General features: G+C 56.3%; 10 protein-coding genes across 10 annotated transcripts; 5 read left to right on the plus strand and 5 right to left on the minus strand.

The window, feature by feature from the left end:
• Positions 1–101: 101 nt before the first annotated feature.
• B0H18DRAFT_983380 (transcription factor IIIC subunit delta N-term-domain-containing protein) lies at positions 102–3,482 on the plus strand (the record flags this gene model as incomplete). The annotated part of the gene is given in 17 exon segments (XM_048044614.1): positions 102–230; positions 288–441; positions 494–578; positions 654–738; positions 789–876; positions 925–1,030; positions 1,085–1,203; positions 1,256–1,461; positions 1,522–1,919; positions 1,988–2,037; positions 2,164–2,253; positions 2,282–2,314; positions 2,338–2,369; positions 2,473–2,582; positions 2,602–2,659; positions 2,784–2,865; positions 2,935–3,482. The coding sequence occupies 17 exon segments, from the start codon at positions 102–104 to the stop codon at positions 3,138–3,140; spliced, it is 2,031 nt and encodes a 676-aa protein (XP_047897811.1). The 3' UTR covers positions 3,141–3,482.
• A 518-nt stretch (positions 3,483–4,000) lies between these two features.
• Positions 4,001–6,501, plus strand: B0H18DRAFT_983384 (alpha/beta-hydrolase). The gene is given in 10 exon segments (XM_048044615.1): positions 4,001–4,041; positions 4,160–4,312; positions 4,369–4,496; positions 4,526–4,662; positions 4,692–4,813; positions 4,852–4,953; positions 5,009–5,201; positions 5,231–6,160; positions 6,229–6,309; positions 6,320–6,501. 8 exon segments carry the CDS (start codon positions 4,033–4,035, stop codon positions 6,031–6,033), a joined length of 1,647 nt encoding a protein of 548 aa, XP_047897812.1. The 5' UTR covers positions 4,001–4,032; the 3' UTR covers positions 6,034–6,160; positions 6,229–6,309; positions 6,320–6,501.
• A 574-nt stretch (positions 6,502–7,075) lies between these two features.
• Positions 7,076–7,394, minus strand: B0H18DRAFT_870628 (uncharacterized protein; the record flags this gene model as incomplete). The annotated part of the gene is made up of 2 exons (XM_048040107.1): positions 7,076–7,243; positions 7,299–7,394. 2 exons carry the CDS (start codon positions 7,392–7,394, stop codon positions 7,076–7,078), a joined length of 264 nt encoding a protein of 87 aa, XP_047897813.1.
• A 382-nt stretch (positions 7,395–7,776) lies between these two features.
• Positions 7,777–9,292, plus strand: B0H18DRAFT_643530 (uncharacterized protein). The gene is made up of 3 exons (XM_048038920.1): positions 7,777–7,990; positions 8,050–8,953; positions 9,016–9,292. The coding sequence occupies exon 2, from the start codon at positions 8,077–8,079 to the stop codon at positions 8,917–8,919; it is 843 nt and encodes a 280-aa protein (XP_047897814.1). The 5' UTR covers positions 7,777–7,990; positions 8,050–8,076; the 3' UTR covers positions 8,920–8,953; positions 9,016–9,292.
• Positions 9,293–9,689: 397 nt separating this feature from the next.
• B0H18DRAFT_1083041 (uncharacterized protein) lies at positions 9,690–10,737 on the minus strand (the record flags this gene model as incomplete). The annotated part of the gene is made up of 4 exons (XM_048031612.1): positions 9,690–9,938; positions 10,119–10,275; positions 10,296–10,481; positions 10,553–10,737. 4 exons carry the CDS (start codon positions 10,735–10,737, stop codon positions 9,690–9,692), a joined length of 777 nt encoding a protein of 258 aa, XP_047897815.1.
• A 788-nt stretch (positions 10,738–11,525) lies between these two features.
• Positions 11,526–12,140, minus strand: B0H18DRAFT_983405 (uncharacterized protein). Its single transcript, XM_048044616.1, has 4 exons — positions 12,028–12,140; positions 11,777–11,963; positions 11,659–11,723; positions 11,526–11,607 (listed from the first exon to the last, which is right to left on the minus strand). The coding sequence occupies exons 1-4, from the start codon at positions 12,074–12,076 to the stop codon at positions 11,570–11,572; spliced, it is 339 nt and encodes a 112-aa protein (XP_047897816.1). The 5' UTR covers positions 12,077–12,140; the 3' UTR covers positions 11,526–11,569.
• Positions 12,141–12,495: 355 nt separating this feature from the next.
• B0H18DRAFT_983406 (uncharacterized protein) lies at positions 12,496–13,959 on the plus strand. Its single transcript, XM_048044617.1, has 4 exons — positions 12,496–12,657; positions 12,762–13,108; positions 13,171–13,646; positions 13,709–13,959. Exons 1-4 carry the CDS (start codon positions 12,557–12,559, stop codon positions 13,763–13,765), a joined length of 981 nt encoding a protein of 326 aa, XP_047897817.1. The 5' UTR covers positions 12,496–12,556; the 3' UTR covers positions 13,766–13,959.
• On the minus strand, positions 13,960–15,767 carry B0H18DRAFT_1092922 (DUF383-domain-containing protein). The gene is made up of 9 exons (XM_048032332.1): positions 15,726–15,767; positions 15,484–15,672; positions 15,310–15,420; positions 14,920–15,252; positions 14,762–14,853; positions 14,706–14,729; positions 14,498–14,651; positions 14,250–14,444; positions 13,960–14,190 (listed from the first exon to the last, which is right to left on the minus strand). Exons 1-9 carry the CDS (start codon positions 15,747–15,749, stop codon positions 14,050–14,052), a joined length of 1,263 nt encoding a protein of 420 aa, XP_047897818.1. The 5' UTR covers positions 15,750–15,767; the 3' UTR covers positions 13,960–14,049.
• A 100-nt stretch (positions 15,768–15,867) lies between these two features.
• Positions 15,868–18,373, plus strand: B0H18DRAFT_983411 (uncharacterized protein). The gene is made up of 8 exons (XM_048044618.1): positions 15,868–16,146; positions 16,205–16,289; positions 16,341–16,357; positions 16,393–16,533; positions 16,591–16,707; positions 16,731–16,807; positions 16,866–17,941; positions 18,037–18,373. The coding sequence occupies exons 1-8, from the start codon at positions 16,003–16,005 to the stop codon at positions 18,273–18,275; spliced, it is 1,896 nt and encodes a 631-aa protein (XP_047897819.1). The 5' UTR covers positions 15,868–16,002; the 3' UTR covers positions 18,276–18,373.
• A 1,222-nt stretch (positions 18,374–19,595) lies between these two features.
• Positions 19,596–21,021, minus strand: B0H18DRAFT_643655 (uncharacterized protein). The gene is made up of 4 exons (XM_048038921.1): positions 20,422–21,021; positions 20,113–20,354; positions 19,957–20,042; positions 19,596–19,900 (listed from the first exon to the last, which is right to left on the minus strand). Exons 1-4 carry the CDS (start codon positions 20,854–20,856, stop codon positions 19,869–19,871), a joined length of 795 nt encoding a protein of 264 aa, XP_047897820.1. The 5' UTR covers positions 20,857–21,021; the 3' UTR covers positions 19,596–19,868.
• Positions 21,022–21,667: the final 646 nt, after the last annotated feature.

Here is a 21,667-nt window from a genome sequence, read left to right on the forward strand (position 1 = left end):
CTGAATGAACTGCTTCTGACAGTCAGCACTCTTAACAGCCGCGTTCGTTAGATACATTGAGGGCAAATTGATTCGACAAGCTGGTGCTGCCAAGCCTCGTCATGGCTCAAGCTTCACTTGCTACGGTCTTCAGTCTATCAGGTGTTTCAGCCACAACGTCGGCGAAATGCCTGCAGTGGACTGCCGACGGCCAATTGCTCGTGTTGACCAAGTCTGCTGTTCATATCATGGTGGGTTGTCGTTTTTTATCATGCTTGGGCTGTGCACGACATTTCTCGACCATCTAGACGCCGCATATAGGCATGAGCGGTGAGGTGTCATCGACCATCGACCGCACGGAAGAGAAGAATTCTTCCAGCGACGTCAAACGCATCGGATGGCTGAGGACCATGATTGGTATTGATAAGGCGCTCGACCATCAATGGCCTACTGGCTCTCAAGGTGCCATCTGCTCGGTGTGACTTTGTGTCCTCTGTGCTTAGCAATTACGCAGAATGGGGCGCCGTGGCTCTCGGCTCCCTTGATCAAGGTGTCCGTGCGGTCACTTCATCACCAAGCAATCTGAGCGGCGATGCTAGGTGAGACTCATCTGTGTGCCTAGAGTCTGTACCGCACAGGATTGCGCGAAGTATCCATCTGATCGGCGTCCACAGCTGTCTCCTGGTTGTGCTCAACTCAAACATGGAGCTAGCCTTATGGGGACCTGTTAAGAATTTCCTCAGCGGAGAGTGGACCAAGGCGCGTTGTCAACTCTTGAGCTCGATGATTCCCACTCAACACCCCAACAGCTCGTAGATGTAACGGAAGCGTTACAGGCACACTTCTCTACTCACGAAGATTCGACTTTGGCCAGTATTTTGCGCGCACAATCAACCTGTAAGCGCCTCCGGGTTCACCATAAGGCACCCATAACCCGATTTGTAGGTATTGAATGGTCATCACAGGCGGACTTCGGTCTCGCGCCGACACCGCTCCTTGACGGATCTCTACTTGCCGTTGGAAATCGAGCGGGATCTGTGAGTTTTCTCAGGTATGCACAACTGGTCCAAGTCACAATGGGTATGTTATTTTTGACACGGCGCAGGTTCCGCGGTAGAATAGACGGATCTTGGGAAGTGTGCTGCGCTGCGACGGTACCGCTCGCTGACAGATGGGTCACCCATGTCGCATGGTCTTCTTGGAAACGGCTACAAGGCGGAGGATGTGCGTACCGAACGTGGCCTATGCTCTCATGCTAACCCCGGTCCTGTCATAGGCGAAGCCTCCCTTGCATGCGGGATAGCTGATGGTTCCGTTGTCGTTCTCAGAGTCATTCAGACTGTGCATCCGGAAGCATCGCCGTCGGGGCTCGTTCCCCATAACGACATCCAAGCATCCTTCGAAGTTCGAGACATCAAGCCCTCAGGGAGTGACGGAAGAGGACTGACCTGTATGAGATGGGCGGAGCCATCGGCCGACCTTGTGAGATCCTCCGCTCGTTTGCATTCTCGTCGCCTCGTGAATGACGTTGACGCCGTCTAGGATATGTTGATCTATTCCAAACCAGGAAAACTATATCTCTGGGCCATGCCAGCGAATGGACATCTATCGATTTTACGCACTGTCGCTCTTCCCACACAGCAGCTGTCCATCGGTTCCTCTGCACTCACTCCTGTGGTTGGCCTCACGCACGTAGACAGTGAAGATGCGCTCGTGGTTTGCCTGGCGGATGGCTCGTTTCATGTCGTGCACCACCTCTCCAAAGAGCAGTCATCTGTCCAACCACCAAACGACGTCGGGCTGTCTAGCATTCAACTATCTACAGCTGGTCGTTCTGCGTTTGCAGCTGCTGAAACGGAGAAGACAACCAAGAAGGACGTCAATCGCATCTACGGAATGGTCTCATACGACAGCCATGCATGGTTCACCTGGCTTCATGAGTGAGTGTGACTACTTCTGGTGCTCAGTGATTAACGACTATCCAGATCTGCCGTCCAACCGACTTCAGCTACAGGCACGACGCTCGCCATGCCTGCATGCTCGTCATCGCGAGACTGCGTGAAGTTGATGGGAGAGTCACCTTCTTTCAAGCATACGCACTCTGATTACCAATGCACGAGCCGGTTCGTGCGCACTCCTGATGATCATCCATTTCACGATTTGTCTCATCTGCGGACCGTTTAGCCAGCAGAGAAAGTCCGTTGAGTCTCCTTCGGCCTACATTACTGTACTTGCAAGACGAGAACATCCTTGGCCTGTGTGGCAGGCTACTGGGTATCCTCAACAAAGCCTCCGATCTCAGACTCGTCCCCCAACCTTCGCTCTGAGTGTGCCGGTGTCACTCCAGAAATCAGACAGGGCTCGTACGCAGCTTAGGCGCACACATTTTGGTTCAGATGCGTTGTTAGCATACGATGCGACTCATAATCGCCGATATGTGTGCGGTAAGTCCGATGCTGACTGGATGTGCAGACACTGATGCAATTCGATCAGCGCACTGCCGACCTCAAACACGATCGACAAGCTTTCGCAGAGCTCTCTGCTCACTGCGACAAGCAGATCCAGTCTCGTGTTCAGCTGGCAATCTTCCGGAGCATATTGTCGTTCTCCCAGCACTGACAGGTCATTCGTCCTTATGTGCCTTCTGTTCTGCCTATCTGATTGTTTGAAAGATGCCGACGTACCATTTGCCCTGAGATAGTGGCGCGAGCTTGTCTGCCGGCTCTGATCCCGAGATTGTTGAAGCCGCACATATGCTGTGACCAAGCTGAGTCCACCGTGACACACGATGATCCCCCACTCAGTACGAACCATGCCCAGCTTGTCATGCTCAGATCCCTTTCCAGGATGCCGCCACCGCGGAATGCCCTCAAGGCCATGTGTGGAGTGAGTGCACTATCAACACGCATATCTCGTCGTCTGCTCAGTCATCTGTCTGACTTCACTCATTCACAGCTCGCTGCTCCGTGACTTCCTACATCATTGCTACGCCAGTCATCCGAGCCTGCAGCAGTTGCAATCGCAAAGCGTTCTTCCCGCTGCAACGAGCCGGTGAAGCCGGGATTCCGGATGACATACGCAAGAGTTGGCTGGCCGCAGACGTGCTGAATGCTGCACAACGATGCCTTCGCTGCGGATGCAACTTTGTGATGCTCCTCTGATGCGATCTGCCTCGTGTCAGACGATCCCCCACAGTGATCCATACCGTGATCGAGCACAATTCCTACCACAAACTCCTCGTGCTCAAACAACACACCCACAGGGCACATGGCTGCTACGCTCCAGTGCCGTCGCACCGATACCGATGGAGAACAAAGGCGGCTGCCTTATCGCCTTTCCAGTCGGGATATCACCATTTGCCCCGACGGTTGCAGCAAATCTGGCAAGTCTTACCAGAGTATACCTCGTTGCAGATGACAGGGGCAGCTGAAATGGGGTGAACAGATTCTATGACAGTACGACAGGATACGAAGACGGCTCACAAAAGGAGAATTGAATGCCTTACTGGTCACTACTGGGGACGACGAATCGGATCTGCCTCCTTGCGGAGGCGCGTCATTGCGTCCATGTCCAACTCCCAAAAACCGTACGACATTGTTGTATTGACAAGAACCGAGGCAGGTGTGCTGTACCGCTCTCAGCATGCTGCGTATGCGCGCGTCCCGTGACTCTGTATCTACGAGCGGCAGAGTTTCGGCACTGAGCGGCTCCATCCCAGAGTGACTGCGCCATTCGTTCTATCCAGCTGCAGGATCAGCCTAAGTCTTAGTCTGCCATCCCGTTCACGACTTTCGAGAGTGACACGAGATTCTGTAATATTTGTCAAGAGCACGAAAGGGGAGACGGCTACTGAGTCGCTGAACCGGTGCGTGCCGTGGAAGCCAATGAGCGTCTTTTGCAGGTCTTCTGTACCCTATCATCATGGGAATAACCGTGACATGGGAATGACATTGCCTGCGCACATATATTGCCTCCTATCCTGCATACATATATAATGCCTATCTACCACGACGGCCGTCGATCGAGTACTTGCCGCCCTCGCTGTACCACCTAATGAGTCTGGTTAGCAGTACCATGGGCATGGCTCGACGAGACGAAACTCGGTGGAGATCTTCCGGTCGCCACTGTCCACAGTCATAACTATGGACATGGTCATAGCCAACAACGGAGATCTTGGCAGCGCCCGACTGTCCTTCAATCCCTTGTCCTATTCGCGGTCGTGTATGGCATCCATATCGCCTGCTCGAGAATATCACCCACCTCTGTTCAGCACTCCGCCTCGAAGCTGGTCACGGCGACAGGAACAAATGCTCCAGACTTCGACTGGCTATCGGTACGTGCTTCTCGTGTCTATAAGTACACAAAGTCAGCCTGCTCATTGTATGCAAGCTCACGCCGTCTGATGACATTAATTGGACGCCTTGCTTCGACGAGTACCAATGCGCTCGTCTTATCTTGCCCCTCGATTACCTCTCTCCTGCTGGCTATGGTCCCAATGTGACCATCGCATTGCAAATGTTGCCGCGACGGACCCCGCCAACTTCAGAGGCACGATTCTCGTCAACCCAGGCGGACCAGGCGGAGCCGGAACCGATTTGATCGTGCGCAAGGGCAAGGATATCATGCGTATCTCAGGCGGGTCGTATAACGTTCTAGGCTTCGACCCGCGCGGCACGGGGGCCAGTAACCCTCTGCGCAATGTTTCGACTCAGAGTCTCAGTTCAAGATATGGGGGCTTCAGGCTGGACATCGAACCCTGAATCTGAGCGACGGGTCTGTCCCGATCGCCCGTGCGCGCGAGACTGCACTTGGCCAGAAATGTGAGGAGGCCTTGGTGGAAATGGCAAGGAGGACGCGAATGGGACCGCACAGGAATGGGGTCCGGCGAGGTTCATGAGCACTCCGAGCGTCGCCACGGACATGCTTGAGATCACCGAGAGGCTCGGAGAGGAAAGGCTGAAGTATTGGGGCTTTGTGAGTGCTTCACGGCGCACCGGTGATGCTTGCCGCTGACGGAAAGACTTCGTAGAGCTATGGGTCCATCCTTGGCCAGTACTTCTCGGCCATGTACCCAGACAAGGTCGAGCGTGTCGTGATTGACGGCGTTTTTGACGCCTACAACTATCGTAACACATCTTGGAACTCCAATCTGGTCGACACGGACGCAGTCTGGGCCTCTTTATACACCTTCTGCCACGAAGCCGGTCCCTCGAAGTGCCCTTGTACGAGGACACCGTCGAGGCAATTCAAGCCCGCGTAGAGGCCATCCTTGAAGGTCTCAAGGATCGGCCGCTCGCTGTCCCCTTCGCGCCTGCTGGTCCTTACGTCCTCACGTTCAAGGCTGTCCATTACAACGCGTTCCGTTCAGCCTATGGTCCGACCACCCAGTACGGCCCCCTCGCGCACGCGCTGGTCGCCGTAGAGCAGAACAACCAGACCGCCCTGGAGGGTATGGAGGAGAGGTTCGGCGCGGGCACGAAGTGTCAATGCCAGGATTCTTCGCCATGGCTGCAGGATACCGAGGCCTTCTACGCAATTGCCTGCGGCGACGGCGAGCCCATCACCTACACAGACGAGGCATACCGCGCCTGGTTTGAGGATCTCGCAGCCACGTCCAGTTTCGGCTCGCCTTACTGGGGCGACATGTACCTGCGCTGCTCAGAATGGCGCGTCCGACCAAAGTGGCGATACACCGGGCCGCTTGCGGCCGAGAACACATCTCACCCTTTGCTCGTCGTCTCACCGAGATACGACACGGTCTGCCCGCTGAGCGACGCGAAGCGCGTGCAGTCGCGCTACTCTTCTGCACTGCTGATTCAGAACTCCTATGGGCATTGCTCGTTAGCCGCCCCGTCACTTTGCACCGCGAAGCATGTGCGTGCATACTTCGAGAATGGGACGTTGCCGGAGGAGGGGACTGTATGTGAAGTGGATGAACTGCCCTTCATTGGTTCGGTTCATGGGGGCGTGGACGCGATGTCGGTGGAGGACCGGGAGATCTTGGATGCACTCAGAAGTCTGGGCGAAGCTATTCCGGTGAAGTCGGCGTTCTGATAGTATAGAGCGGCCTGTAAGAACGAGGTGATCGAGTATTTCGTTATGAGATCTACTTTTTGTCGCTGCACCTCAAGAGCCCGAAATGAACGGGAGACGTACGTTGCTCGGCTTCTATGCCCAGACCCCGGGCGGCGGCGCAAGTCTACACTTTACCAGGTTTACACCATCAACTCCGTCGAGAATGTTGCCGAAGCACAACGTTGAGGGGGTGTTTGTCATTACGCTGCTGAGTACGCCGACGGTTCTCGACGAGATCAATGGCAGGACATTACGTGAACCCTCCGCCGTGATGCGTGTTCCGAACAGATGACTTCCGCAAAGACTGACTATCACAAATGCGAAACACGCTAGTACGCGCAGGTTGGGCTCCGGCAGCATCGTGTTTGCTTCATCACAGTTAGAGGACGTGATAGAAAGGAAAGATCATGCTGGCAGAACATGCCTTCTCGACGTGGCGAAGGAAGCGAATTGCTCCAGATAGTACTCATCTGAACAAGCGCACCGACCGGTTACAGCAGATGAGTTTGGTTCCATCGGAAGCTTCAAGCCCTGAGGCCTGAGTTGGCCTGAGGCTGCCAGCGTGACGGGGGCCCGACGGACAGGTGAATCCATAGACCATATATGCACGTGTCAACGTCTGCAAGGCTGCTCCGAACACTGAACAGCACAGCATCCTCTTCTGCTTTAGTTTCCTCTCTTAGGGCACGGGGAGGGACAGTGACGCACTGTGCTACCTATAAAGCCATATGACAGCATCAGACAGCACACAATATCTGTCACAGTAGGTATACCTGCCAGTACATTTCACGGGGTTGCAGCTAGACTAGTCGCCCATCACGTACGAACGCCTGAATGCGACAAAGAGCGTATCCTAAAGCCTTTTATACGCCCTCTCTGCAGCGTTGAACCTGTGCGCAAATCAAAGGTCAGAGACTTGAGGGTTGGTACGCGGGGTCTTCCTCGGTTTTGTTGTGACAAGGTGTAACATTCGGTGTTGCACGGGCGTGCCACGGGATGACAGTGCCAGGAATGAGGAAGTCTATTGTGATGGTGGCGCATGACCTGGCGGGGAGGGAGAAGAATTCGACACACTCTGAACGCGCTCGTAAATCTCCCGTTTCCGAAGGGACTCCTGCAGATCCTGTTCTCTTTGGTGCATCTTCTCTCGCCTACGCTCGTCGTCGCGCAGTACACCTTGAAACATTGTCTGACGAAGAAAGCGTGAGTATACCACTCGTTGATGCAGAGGTACGCTATTATACCTCGCGCTCGCGGATCTGAAGGAAGTGCACTCCCCAAATAACGACGGCCGACGCACAGAGGGCGCTGACAAGGGTGATCTTGGCCGCGCGCGACATCCAGGCTGCTCTGTCCGTACGCAGCACAGAGGTTCTCCGAGGACCTTGGCCTGGCACTATAGGTCAAGCCTGTGAGTAGCGGCAGGTGTCGGTGAGCGTTACGGGTACGTACAGGAAGATGCCGTGCGGCCGACTCGGTGGCGGACCGCGGTAACCTCCTCCCGCCACGTGCCGCCACTGGCCACAGTGAGAGACCAGAACTGGAAAGCGTAGTGCTTCTCATCCATAATAGCTCAGGCCGCAGCGCTGCGACGGAATCAACAGAAGAGAAAGTCGTCGCATGAACCTTACCAAGATGCAGGTACGCGCCGTGTTCGTCGTCGCATTAGACCGAGGAAAGTGGAAGATATGATTGACGGGACGGGATGGTTACAGATTGGCCTTGGAGTTACAGTCCGGTAATGATGACAACACTAGGAAAACATCGGTTCGATGGAGTGGAACGATGAGAGTACAACTATGATTCGTCAAGTCCGTCGTTAGGCATATGGTGATAAGTTAGAGGAAGTCATACAGCCGACTCGCAATGAAGAGCGGCATTTTTTCGTTGGACAGCGCAGACAGCATGCTTCGTGCGCGAATGCCTGAACACCGTCGTCAGTATAATCTAGCAGAATTCGCAGCACGGTTGGACTCACCATGCATTCTTTTACAGATCCAGGTCGAGCGTCCAGTCGGGGAGATGACGCTTCATGGGGCGGTCCTGGAGGGTCGCGGCGTTCTCCATTGTTTCTCCGACGGCAAAGGAAGGGCTCGGGAACATGGTCGGAAGCCTCAGACCAGTCAGGTCCAGCTCCCTGTCGGCCGAGTAGACCTGGGACCTCTCGTGCATCTCGCGCACGAAGTTCAACACAAGCGCCTCGCTGATCAGCGAGGCGGGCCTCACATCCTCCTCCTCCTTATCCTCGTCCTCGTCGACCAAGTCCATCCTTCCACGAGGGTTCTCCTGCGGGCCTCGGGCCCTCCGAGGGGGAACACGAGCAAAGGGGTCATCAGAAACCCCTGTGGCTTCGTACGCCCCATCCTTCCCCTTGCGACCGTTGGACTGGGCCGCCATGCGCGGCTTCTTGGGGCTCCTGGGGGCCTGAGGCACCTCCGCAGAATCGGGGTCCGTCATGGACATTTTGCGCGGGCGAAGGTTCGCGGGGAGAGGCTGGAACTTCTTCTGGGACGCGGCGACCGCGTCGGCGGCCATTCTCTTCATGTCCTCGAGGGACTCGAAGTCGTGCATGGAATGCTCGAACGTGAACTCGTGGTCCTCCTCCGCGATGGCAACACCGCCGCTGTTGCTGATCGTCGAGAGAGCCCGTTGACGCGTTTCGGGGGTCGCAGGCCCCGCGCTCTCCTCAGAAGACATCGAAGATCGTGGGCTGGTAAGGGAAGTGGCCGTGGACCAGGACTTGGTCGGAGAAGGGGGCAGCTCTTGGGCGAGGGAGTGGAAGTCCTTGGACACCAGTCGCGCGAAGAAGTTCTGGAGGCGAGCGCGCTCGGTTGTGTTCATGTTGGAGGTGCTCATGATATTTAAGAGGAAGAGGATAGGTGTCAAAGCGTTGGAGCAGGTAAGCAATGGGCGGTCTGGGTTGGGGTTGACGGAGTGGTTGCTAACCGGGTCAAAGCGCAGGGTATTTATGCGTTCGTGGAAGTGTGGCTTCGCGCCGCGAACGCACACTCACGTGAGCGTGCCACGCAGAATACAAGGTGGTCCACGGCCCAAATGGGAATGGTCGCTAGCAGCCACAGGATCGATAGTGCGTATCTATGATTTGGTAGCTTTCCATTGTTCTCCATTCCGGGAACGTCCGCTGGCCCAGCAAAGCAAAAATTATTTCACTGACAGACTATCCTATCCGTTGGCGAGCATACAGTACTGTAACTCACGATAATTGGGATGAAGGTATATTCCCCGCTTCGACGAGCCTTACCTTGGTGCGAATTATCTCCCGGCCTGTACACATCTGATACCATGTCCTTTCCAGAGTCTGCTCTGCCCATGGCGGTGCCCTATTAGACGCGACGGGGAATCGCGTTGGACCGCTGGCCTCGATATCAGGGATCTCCCTGGGCAAGCAATGTCCCTTCATGCGTAAGCCACACTGTTGTGGGTCAAAGCACCCATGGGCCATGGCCATCTCAACGCTCCGCCTTATCGATTCCGCACCACTGGTTTCACAGATAATCAAGAATGAGAATCAGGGTTCCCGCAAGTAATTGTAATCTTGTTGGGCTAATCTGGAAGGCATATCCGCATAGACCTCTCTAGCCTACGCGACGCTACATTACGCAGTGTCGTTCCATCTACCAAGGAGTCCTCCGGACGTGGATCATGCTGTCTTCCCTACGGATCCAAATCGTGGTGAGTCTATTCGCCGCGTCGTCTCCCTGCTCCTTCTGCGCGAACCACGTGCTCCACGAGATGGTCTGCAGTGACGGCAGAATACTTGCGACCGAGGCACTTGCGACGAGCTCCTGCTTCCTGACCAGCACGGCGTGGTCCTGCTGGCAGAGTACGCAGCCGTCCGGACCAATTGGTCCAGTGCTGCCGTACTGCAGGCAAGGATCGAAGCGGTGTTCGATATGCGCGTCGAAGATATCCGAGTGGAAAGGAAGATCCCGAGGAAGAGATGGTGCAGGCGCCGGAGAGGTTGAAGAGCGTTCGCGAAAGCTACCTACGCATGACGGTCAGTACGCGGACGCTTGCTGTACCACTGCGATCATGAGAGGTACCGCAAGGTCTTTGACGCCAGGGTATACGTCCGGGATGGGCGAGTGTACGATACAGGCTGACGATTCGTCGAAGCAGAGCCAGCAGCAATCTTCGTCGAGTCGCTCGACACAAGTCATGTCCAGAGTCTCGAGGGCAGGGCAGCGGGCAGCGATCAGACTGAGTATATGCGTGTCGACACGAGGCAGATCGAGCATCTCAGTTCAGTGAGGGTCGCCGGAAGGTGATTCAGTAGGAGATTAGCTCGTTGGGCCTGAGTAGCCAGTCCGTCCGGCCGGAAGTTAAGCTCGACAATCTGCAGGTTCAGAAAGTTGGGGAGCAGAGCAAGTTGCGGGGTAAGTATGATAGTGGAGCATTTGAGTGCGCTGGATGTATGCGCAGTAATCGTCAAGAAATGCGCATATAGCCAGCGGATAGTCTGTTATATAGCACTGACCGTGCCCAGGAGAACACGCCGAGAATCCGACAGCAGCGAGACCAGTGGCGGCTTGATTGGGGAGCAAAAGTCGAGAAGCATCTCAAGGCAATTTGACGGAGCATATACGAAGCAAGGGAAAATCCAGCGATGTCAGAGAAGTCTTTATGCCTGGCTAGGGCGATCGCGATGATCTCGTTGAGCATTTCGATAGGTATGCGGCATGTCTGCTGGCCCTCAGCTTCAATGTTGTGACTTGTAATAGAACTATGATGGTCTACCTCATGTGAATATCTCGTCTTGACTGGCGACGATTGGCAGGGATCCCTAGTGGATGCGTAGGTGGACGGCATCTTGGACTGGTAGAATGCCTAGACTTGAAATTGACTGAGCATCGGGCAAGTCGACAGCCGTCCGAGTATCTTGTGTACTAGTAGGAAAGGAGAACAGAGCAAGAGCTTTACGCAGCTACCACAGCAGGGTCAGAGAGCGATGATCCCGCACAACCAGGTGGTCCAGGACACCGAAGTTCCAGCTGAGGTGACACGAGTCATGACCGCGACAGTACACATAACGCGCCGGAGAATGCATCATGTGATCGTGACGCGCATATCCGCGCGAGCGGAAGCAAATGCCGGAAGCACTGCCATGGCTCACGCATGCCGTGCCGTGGATAGAAGGTCGGGGGCAGGACAAATGGCAGCCTAGGAGAATGAAGTAAGTACCTGGCCAAGAACTCACCAAACACTTCAGAAAAGTATAGACATGGAGAGACCGTGCTAATGCCGAAAATCCGACGATGGAAAGTCGGCGATAGTAATCAGACAGTAGACTGTACACAACGGCTACAGCCTATATGGACCAAGAAGACACATGTGCGCAGCCAGACCAGATGAGAGGGGTGATTAGGGGAGGGAGGTAATGCGTAGCAAATGACAAAGAGATGCCAAGGAGGGTAGGATACGGCAGCGCGCCCAAATGCAACAACAGAGTAGATAGTACATGCAGCAGAAAAAATACAGGAGGCGTGGCGTATCATCACAAGTGAGTCACGGCTTTGGCATCAAGCGGCATACCTGTAGGAGGTCAACATCCGCGCAAGGATGAAAGATAAGGGGTGTAGATACCTGAGGGGTCAATGCCATTGGCACGCAGGATCTGGTTCTGCCTGATTAACCTTGCCTGATCAAAGCTATACGATCTCATTAAGCAATGGCGAAAGAACAGAGAAATACTAGGACTCACTTGACTCGCTCACGGCGCATGATATCCATCACCTCCTGCGTACCACGCTCGTCCAGACCAGCCCTCGAATCGCCCTCCCGGATGTTCGCTTCTATGTCGAAACTCGTGGAGGTCAATCCCGCATCGGCTTGCTCAGCAAACGTCGACAACGGTGTGTAATGGCCAAGTCTCGGGAACATCGACTTGACTGGGTTGGGAACGTAGGGGATGAGCGTGGCGCGGTAACGGAAAGTCACTGCGGGATCACGAACGGCCATGAGTAGCTTGTTCTCCCCGCAGAAAGGGACCGCGGAGGGGCATGATAGAGAACAGGCGACGTACACATTACCAGTAATGCCGACAAGGCGAAGACGGACAACCAGAACAACATCTTGAGGAGGTTGGCCTTATATGATGGCGGTTGCTAATGTGGGGAATTGTTATGTATTGCCGACAGAAGCACTCATGTAATTGGACCGCGGGCGTCCGAGCACCACGTGCGGGTCTGGGCCGCACCCGCAGTTGGTGGCGCTCGTCCCTGGCTGTCTTCTCCTGCTATTGGACTGCAAGACACAGACGACGGACAAATGGTATGTAGACCACGAGGTGACACGGCGCCCACCATAGAGCGCAGGAACGCCTAGGTCTGCTCGGGATAAAGACTGAATGGTACTAGTCTCATACCAAGGCGTTTATGTCAAACCTACTAGACTGAATGGATGAAATTTCCCCTTCGCAGACAGTGTGTGCGATGTACTTAAAAGACCACCAGTGACGGTCCATGGTGCCCAGGTTTACACAATGCCTGCACTCAAACTTGACTCCGACGGTAGCGAGCTCACCTACACGGACAGCGGTGTGCCTCGCTCGGCATTAGGTGCACCGTACATCACAGTCTTCGCGTGCATGGTATCATATTCAACAATCGTAAGTTACCCCTACTCTACGACGTCGACGCCCCAGTCAGCTTACCGGATCGTCCCAGTGATATTCACGCGACTGCAAGCCATGCACATTCCGCCAACTTGCGCATTGTCGCGATCAATCGACGTGGATTTGGGGGGTCCACACCGGTATCTGAGCAGTCGGCGAAACTGCTTATCACTGGTACCGATGCGGAGAAGCTCAAGGTCTCTGACCAACTCTGCAGCGAGATCGGGTATTTCGTGGATGCTTTCGTGCAAAGGGAAGACATACCACCCATCTCGAGTGATCGCCAGGGCGGCGGGCTTGCCCTCCTAGGCTGGTCCCTAGGCACACGCTATGTCACTCGGGCCATTGCCGACATTGGCAGCTACCCACCCGAGATACGAGCACGTCTCGCTCGGTACGTGCGTGCTCTCATCATAGAGGGTAAGTCCCTTGAAGTGAAGCTTGCTCAGCTACCGGTTCGTGACACTTACCTCGTACCGCAGACCCGCCGTCAGTCGCTCTCGGTTATTCGCTCCCAGCAGAGTCCTGGATGTACAGCAACATCCCTTCGGTCCCTGAGCAGAAGCGCGATCAGCTATACCTCCAGTGGTTCACAGCTTACTTCGACCATGGCGACCTGTCCACGCGCGACAAGAGCGTCATCGAATATATCGTCCCGTCCAGCTCGCGCGCACCTACAATCTACAATATGTCCGCGGATGAGCGTGCTGCAATGATTGAGCCCGTGAAGGAGTTGCCGCTCCTGCGTGGCATGTTCGCTTCTTCGCTGCCGGCATTCCGCAAGGCGTGTTTCGATCGCGACGTTCGCTCGCTGTTGCCGGAGATGAAAATATGGCATTTGGGCTGCGACGCAGCGCCGTCGTTTGGCATTTCAGCGTACTTCGACATCCTGGCGGACCACGAGGCCAACGGAGGCGGGCTGATCAACTTTAGGATGATCCCGGGCGGGAATCACTTTGTGAGTGCTCAGCAGTACATTCTGCTCAACTATGTTGCACGTCTGATTTGTCGAATCAACAGCCACATTGGGACGATCCTCAGAAAACGTTGCAAGCGATTGTTGAAGCCGTACAGTAGACGTACAGACTGTCTGTACTAATCGAAATGGCATATACATAGAGATACCGTAGACGTGACGGAACCAAGTAGTGGTGCCCGCTCACGAGCCGATCGAGGATTCAATCACATCAGGCAGGGTCAAGGGAAGATTTTGTAGAAATGTACGCACGATGGTATAATGTGTCGAATGCCCTGCCGTCAGCAAGCCCACGAAGGACTGACTCAGATATTAATGCCACATTGGGCAGACACGCATTAAAAGGACTGCAACCTCTACCAAATTAGTCTAGTGGGAAGACTCTTCATATTTCCTCTATCCTACTATCCTCATCTGCTTCCGCGTCCTCCGCAGCCTCCACAATCCCGCTCGCAGTATCGTCCTGGGTGTCAGGTCCCTCAGCCCGCTGCAAAAAGTTCACCAGACGCTCGACATGTTCCGAGATCTGTTTCACATGTCAACATCAGCGCGGGTAAAAGGCACAAGAACTAGAGACGGACTGGCCTTGTCGACCTGTTCGTTCTCGTGTAGGGCACGGACTATCTCGTACACTCCGTGACTTCGCATGTAGTCCCGGCCCCAGCGCGTTGTGCAGAGCAAGAGCAAGGTCTCGACATGTGTCAGACGAAGCACGGAATCCGGTTCTCGGGTCTTTGTTGCTGGCAGGAACTGTAGAGCTGGCGGGAGTAGCTCTTGGTCCTGGATTGTCCTTCAGACACTGATTCAGGCACAGCCGAGCATGTTCCACGCACCTCAAGGTCAAACTCTTCTGGACCAGCGAGGGGAAGGAGAACATAAGGCAATATGTCCATTCCTGATGCTTCTGCAGTGGAAGGCGGCACTGCGACGCGTTCAGATTCTGATGATAGCAGAGCGCGATGAGCCTGCACATGAAAGGCACAATTTCTACGCCAGCATTGGTCAGCTTCTGAGCAGGAGCACATTCAAAGGACAGCTCACTTGATCGTCGACGCCACGCCGCCTCTTCGGATAGTATCTTATGTTCGGTGAAGGACAAGAGCTTAGTCAGGGGATACTCCAGGTCTCCTTCGGACTTCAATGGATCGGTAGGGAGAGGCGTCAAGAAGAACATGCGACCCGTAGGTGTCTAAAGATGACCAGGAACTCAGCGACACTCTACAATCTAGAGGCGATAGCGATGCAGGCTACTGACCGTGCTGAGGTTTGCGAAGACGCTGGAGAGGAAGTGCAGAGTGCCTTTTCTGATGCGCTTCTCTTTGTCTTCCGTCTCCTCTGCGGCGGCGCCTTGTACGAAGGCATCCAAGAGTAGAGGCAGCGCGCCCACGCTCCGTGGCTCTCCGGCAGGGTAGGGCACAGGCGCAGGGCATGTGCCGCATTGAGATTGTACAGGGAAATACAGTGTCGGTGATTTTGGATCCGGAAGTATCGATACAGTTAGATTGAGAAGCGTGGAACACACTGATGTTGAGGTGGTGAGGTTAGACAAGAGCATTGACGCGAGATCAGCCAGTGTCGCTTGATGGTTCTGCGGTAGACTCCGTTAGATTTCATGGTCAGTGGGAGATGTATGTAAGGTACGAACAAGGATGTATGATACAATAAAATTGACGAAAGACGGCTCTGAGAGAGGTCCGAGCATCAGAGGAGAGTCTGACAGGTTCACAAGAGCCCTGAAGGCATCATGAGCGGTTGCCTGTGAAAAAATATCGGTGAGTTCAAGTCCTCACAAATGTCTGGTATGCTGGCTTTAACATACAAGTTGATCGCGACATAGCAACTTGAGGTCCCGAATAATCTGGTTGTCTCCTTGCTGCTGCAAGCCACCTCCACTCAGCCCTGCAAAGAAGATCTGGCGGTTTGGTGCGTCCTTCGGGGTGTGCCCGACCAGATTCGCGAGGGCGATCTGGCGGACTTGCGGGTTTTGTTCGTGGAGGAAAGGGATGAGCTGTACAACCAGATTCTAGTAAACCCCTTCGCTAATAACGGGCCAGTGCGCACCTCCTTGAGCTGCTCCGCCGACATAGATTCAAGGCTTTGCAGAAATCGCACTCACAGATCTTGGCCCCCGCCATTAGATCATGGTTCCCACGGGTCATCTTGGAGTGCGTGCTTACATAACACAATGGTTTGCCATTCCTGGCGGAGGACGACCACTTCCGCTCAGCCACAGCCACCCGCCGAACGTCGGTGGCGGCACTTGTACTCCTTTCAGCCCACGACGCGATGTACTCTTCATGACCAGCCATACCCACCGATATCACACGCTCTCTGCAGTATGGCGACCTACAACGCGACGCGCTTCTTCGAGGGGCTGTTGGAGGCGCACGAGTCGTCTCCGCCCTCGTTCACCGTGAGGTTATACCCGGACTTCTGGCAGTTGAATAATGGATCCAAGTGTTTGTACAATCACCAGATGGCGGTGTGTCTCGCTTGCTGCATGTTCTTAAATACCCGCTGATGTGCTTTGTGTGTCCTAGTCACTCTTGGATGATATCCGCGCGCAGCGGATACCAGTGGACTTCCTAGAGTTGTTCGATGCTGCCAAGCTTCCGTTCTACGATGGTGAGTCAGTTGCATTGTTGGACCACGTCTTTTTCTTACATGCTCTCGCAGGATGCATGATTGTGGAGGTTCATGATTACCGTCCACCGAAGCCACCGACCAGACCCTCGAGGAGCCTCAGAAGACCCGGGTCGTGCTGAGCCCAAATCCGGAGACTCTGTGGACGGACATATGTCTAATGAATAAGCAAGCGGGCAATGCATGGTCGGACCTGGATGCCTTGGAGGTGGAGGCGCGGATCCTAGTACGTCTGAACTGACTATACGTCTGGCAAACCGTCACCCTTAACCCACGGCTACAGATTGCCACTGCCCCCCCGCTGTGCCTTGATTCCGATCCCCACCTTACTCGCATGGCCAATAACACACTCCGGGCTTCTGTACCCACAGCACCACTGTCTTTGAAGCGCAAGGCCGCCGTCATGGAACAGAGGACCAAGAGACAGAGAAGAACCGCAGGGCAAAGCTAGCGCATTTTATGAACCCAAAGTATACGCGTCCAGCTGTGTCTGCGCCAAGGTAAGCACCTGATCGCGTGATCCCTGTGGGTGCGCCGCTAACTTCGCGTTTACACCAGTTTCCGCATCTTGGAGGCCCTGCAAAGGGTGAGAATGGCGGAGGCTGCTGCAGCTCAGGCCGGCAACAAGGCGAACCAGGCGCCGACAGCCTCCTCAGCGCCTGGGTATGGAGCGCCTGGGATTCCTGCTGCTCCTGCTCCAGCTGTCTCCTCATATAATCAGCCATCTGTGCCAATGCCTCCGGCGGTGCCCGCTGCCATTGCTGTCCCTCCACCCCCTGTCGCTGCTCCCGCGCAGCCTGTAGCTACTCAAGCCACCGCAGAGGCTGTCAAAAGGCCGAGACTCGGCGAGGCCACACAACAGCCGCCACAAGTGCCGCGGACATCAGCTACACCAGTACAGCAAGTTGGCCACGGGCCATCGGCTATACCGGCGCATCTACAGGCACATGCGGTCCAAATGGCACACCGCACGCCCCCACGCGCGTCCCAGTCACCCCATCCCCCGTTGAATGGCGCTTCCTCTTCCCAGACACCCCCAAACACGGATGCACGTCCACCATCTGCCATGCAGCGGCCACCTTCCCAGCCTACCCATGTCACTGCGACGCCGCGGCCACAGAGCACGCATCCTGTTACTGCGCAACCAATCCATGCGCCGTATCAGATGCCCCCACAGCAAGCCGCCGTACAGAACCTCTTGCTCAAGAAGAAGAATCAGCAGGCTGTTGCTGCCGCAGTAGCAGCGGCGAACGGCACGGCGGCTGGCGCCTTTCCACAACCCGTTCAACCCGGCGCGCACCCTCAAGGCCAGGCGGCTTCGCACTATATTCAATACTATCCGCCGTACCAGAATGCTACTCAGCAACGGCTCAGCCAGCCTGGCCGCAGTGCGACGCCGGTCAACCGTAGTCCTATGAACTCGAGCCAGGGTTCAACACCACAGCGTAGCAGCCCATTGGCAGGGTCACAGCGACTAACAACCCAGTCGCCAATGCCAACGAATACACAGCAAGCGCAAGCGCAGGCGCAGGCGCATGCTCAAGCGCAGGTGCAAGCGCAAGCACAATCCCAGGCTCAGGCGCAACCCGGTCAGCCAGCTACTCAGGGTAACTACAACTACGCCGCGCTCCAAAGTCAGTATGCTGCACAGTTCGGCAACCCGCCCAGGGGCACGCGCCACAGCCGCACATGGTCGCGCATCATATCGCCAACGGCGGTACACAGGCAGGAGCACCGGCGAACCCGCAGGCCGCTCAACAGACGGCTCAGCAGCTGCAGGCCGCTAACTACATGGCTCGATATTACTACCCAGTGCAGCCCGGGCAGATTCCCGCTGGCTACTGGCAGATGGGTCGGGGCGGGCCCGTTGCGAACGGCCAGGTGCAGATGCCGAACATCTCGACGCACACCCAGCAGATGCAGATGAACGCGAACAAAGCTGTCCAGGGAGGCGTCCAGGGCTCATGACGAACAGTTTGGCAGTGTATCTTTATGTATTTTTAGGTAGCGTAGATGTATCCCTCGACCATTGGCATAATGCTATTTTACCCGTTGTTATTCTCGTTCATCGGGCTGTGTGCGATTTCGTATCACGGTGTGGACGAGCGGTCCACACAGCTCAACCCCTTGACAGGGCTTCTGCGTCCGCATTTCAGGCTTCTCGGAGATCCGCCCTGGCGGAAGTGGTGATTCCAGGCTCATTGGTCCCCGCACTCTGGAAAGGAACCCATCTATCCGCGAAGCATCCGTATGGACTGATTGTGACTCACCGATCAACGTAACCCGTCTAAGTAGTACAGCTCAGCTCTCGAAGTATAGCGCCGGCAGACCACAGTGGTCGCATATTCGACGAGCATATGCTCATGCCTAGCGGGCTGCAGTAGACGGCGCAACGGTGAGCATGGAGGCGGTGATTGCGGCGAGAGCAATGCGTAATGAAGATACCCTCTCTGGTCCTTGCGTTATCGGAGTCAGATGGGGTTGAATCAGAATATCATCCACATGCTCCCGGACGCGAGATGTGTGAATCTTCGTCTTCGTCAGCGGGTCCAGGTCGGGAGTCTGACTGGTCTGCGAGCCTAACAATTGGAGTAGGAATGGCCGGTCTGCGTAATTAGGCAGGATGGTCCTGCAGGCTCGCCTCGTCGTGTCCTCGATTTATCGCGATTCAAGCGTCGCCCAGGCGCCGCTACATGTACCGACTGAAGTTGAGGCCGGATCCTCACCTGGCGGAATCAGCGGTCACTCACGAGATACCCATGAACAGCGCGCGGCCCCTTGATCGGACGAGACCCAGTTCGGACGAAGTCTCTGCGAAGCCGGGCGGGGACCAAGCGTGGACCTTTTGCTCTCAGGGGAAGGCCACAAAGTATCCTGGTAGCGGGAAGAACGTACTATTTGACAAGGAAGTAATACCTAGGGCGCTGATAAGCACGTCATAGACGCCCCTCCATGGGACCTGCGGAGTACACATAGAGTCATGGAAGAGTGCCATGGCACACCTACGGACAGCGGGCCCAGCGGAATGCTGTACAGCTACGGAACGGGGGGACACGGCCTGACAAAACGCCAGGCATCGAGTCAGTGCAACTATGTACGGCAGCGAGGCGGAAAAGAAACGCACGGCTGACCCTATCAATACAAAGGAGGATATCACAGCGACACGGGGGGACCAAGGAACAAGATATCAAACGCGAATACAATATTCCTCACGCAGACAGAAAGCGCAGACAGCGGCCTAGTCCCCGATGACACGGAAGAGAACCCAAAGAAACAAGATGATCCCAGCGCCCGGTGAACGGTCATTCCCGTCCGCCGTGGTATCCGCCGTCGCTCCGACGGTCCTGCGAGCCGTACGAGTCTTCGTCGTCGCTGCCGCCGCTGGATGCGTGGCCGGGCTCGTCCACGAAGTTAGCGGCGTTTTGTCCGCCGTGCTGGGGGTTAAGGTAGGCGCTGCGACCGCGAGGATCCCTGTTGCGTTTCTTATCTGCACGGTAACAATTGTCAGACAACACAGCAATCCGAGTCGAGGAACGCGGCAACGGACGAGTTTTGCATACACTAGCCACAAGCATTGCATAATGTACGGGGGCCTAGATCGCGACTCGTCAGGTTATGCGAATACTCGAATATATGCTGAGCGACGCACCCATCGGCCCTCGGCGCCACTCGGAGTGGAGGTGGCATTGCACCCCAGACACGTTGACCCTCTCCATTTTCGCCAGATGGCGCGGGCTGGAGACCGGGTCGTAGATCGGACGCTGGTCAACAGAGTTCGACACAGAGTTTGCCACGATCAACTGACCTGTCGCGCCTTGGCGTCGTCTCCATCACTCTGGCCTTCCTCCTGGGCGTGGTCGCCCGTCGGCGGGCGCGGAGGCTCGCCGGGGCGGCCCGTCGGCTCGCAGCTTCCAGTGTCTGCAGCCCGAACGCACCTGCCTGTATCATGCGTTCCATGATCTCCTGGGGGATGCTCAGTCGCGGCGAGTTGCTGGGATGCGTGAGGGAGGCGGTGGTCTCGAGTAAGATGCCATACTGTTCTATCAGCTGTGGGTAGTAGCCACGCGGCGGGTGAGTGGCAGGAGGCGCGACGAAGCGACGGGAACCACTGCACCTTGCCAAAGTCCATGCCCAGCGGCGGCGACCGCGACGGCCCTGGCGCTGGGGGCTCGCTCTCTCGTCCGTTACGTACTTTAGATTGAGGCGGCGCTTCGGCAGGGCGGGGCGGCCGCTCTTCACCACGGGCGGGCGGGGGTGGATAGGGCCTGTGCTCCTCTGCAGGCGGGTCGGGCCTTGAGCCATTAGAACTGTAAGGGTGATCTTGACCTGGAGGATGAGGCGGAGGATAGTGAGGATGATGAGTCCAACCCTCACCCGTCCAAGGGCCCGGGGGCGCCGGGGCGACTCCGTATGTAGGCGGGCCATACGGCGGGTGCGCCGGGTAGCCCGGGGGCCATGATAGGGCGGCGGGGCGTGTGGCGGGGGTGGATGCGCCGACTGGCCTGGGACGACGCAGGGCGGACGGGCGGACGAGCCATGTCCTGTGCATACTGGCCGTGGGCGTAGGGCGGCGGATAAGGGGCGTAGGCGTAGGCAGGGGCGGCGTCGGGCGGGGGCGGGTAGGCGTAGCGGCTGTCCGACGTCATCTGCGCGGAAGTCGGGTGGGCCGAGGGTGATGGTGGTGGTTGGTGGGCAGGATGGTTGGACTCGCGCGCGCCTGGCGGGTCCAGCGCGTGGTCGAGTGATGTGTAGGAACTGACAGGGGTCGAGCTGCGGGGAGACGGGTGAGCGACTGGAGAAAAGAGAGGGCCCGGATAGCGGGGGCGGTCATAGGAATAAACAGCAGGCATGGGACCGAGGGAGGGGCAGCGCATTAATAGAGCTGGGCGGTGCGAGCAAAGGGCCAGACGGGGAGCAGAAAAAAGAAAGGAGTGGACGCCCCTGTGGCAGCTCGCAGGCCTGGGACGGCGCGCAGACGAGTCGAGGACAAGACAAGGCGAGTGGGCCACATCTGGCGGCGGCCAAGAGGCGGGGAACGGCGCAGCCTGATTGTGAATCAACAAGACCAGCGACGCCGATCGGCAGATCTATCGAGGCGAACTCGCGAGCCGCGTCCAACGCAGAGACACTTACTTTGCCGTCGCCCGCGGGAGCCGTCTGCCCGAACAGAGCAAGCCCGGGGATCCTCTCTTGCTCGCGAGCGCGAATGTTGTCCGTGCGGGTTTGTCGAGAAGAGTGACAGATGCTGATTATTCACGCTGCTGCCAACGGGGCCGCTGAATTCGGGCCCGCGTCTTACCGCTCAGCTGCACTAAAATTGCGCGCGGCCGCTGGGCGGGGCGTGCTGTGTGCGGGCTGCT

Source organism: Fomitopsis serialis (assembly GCF_022376445.1).
Source record: "Fomitopsis serialis strain Sig1Antser10 chromosome Unknown B0H18scaffold_8, whole genome shotgun sequence".
In the NCBI taxonomy this organism is placed as follows: domain Eukaryota; kingdom Fungi; phylum Basidiomycota; class Agaricomycetes; order Polyporales; family Fomitopsidaceae; genus Fomitopsis; species Fomitopsis serialis.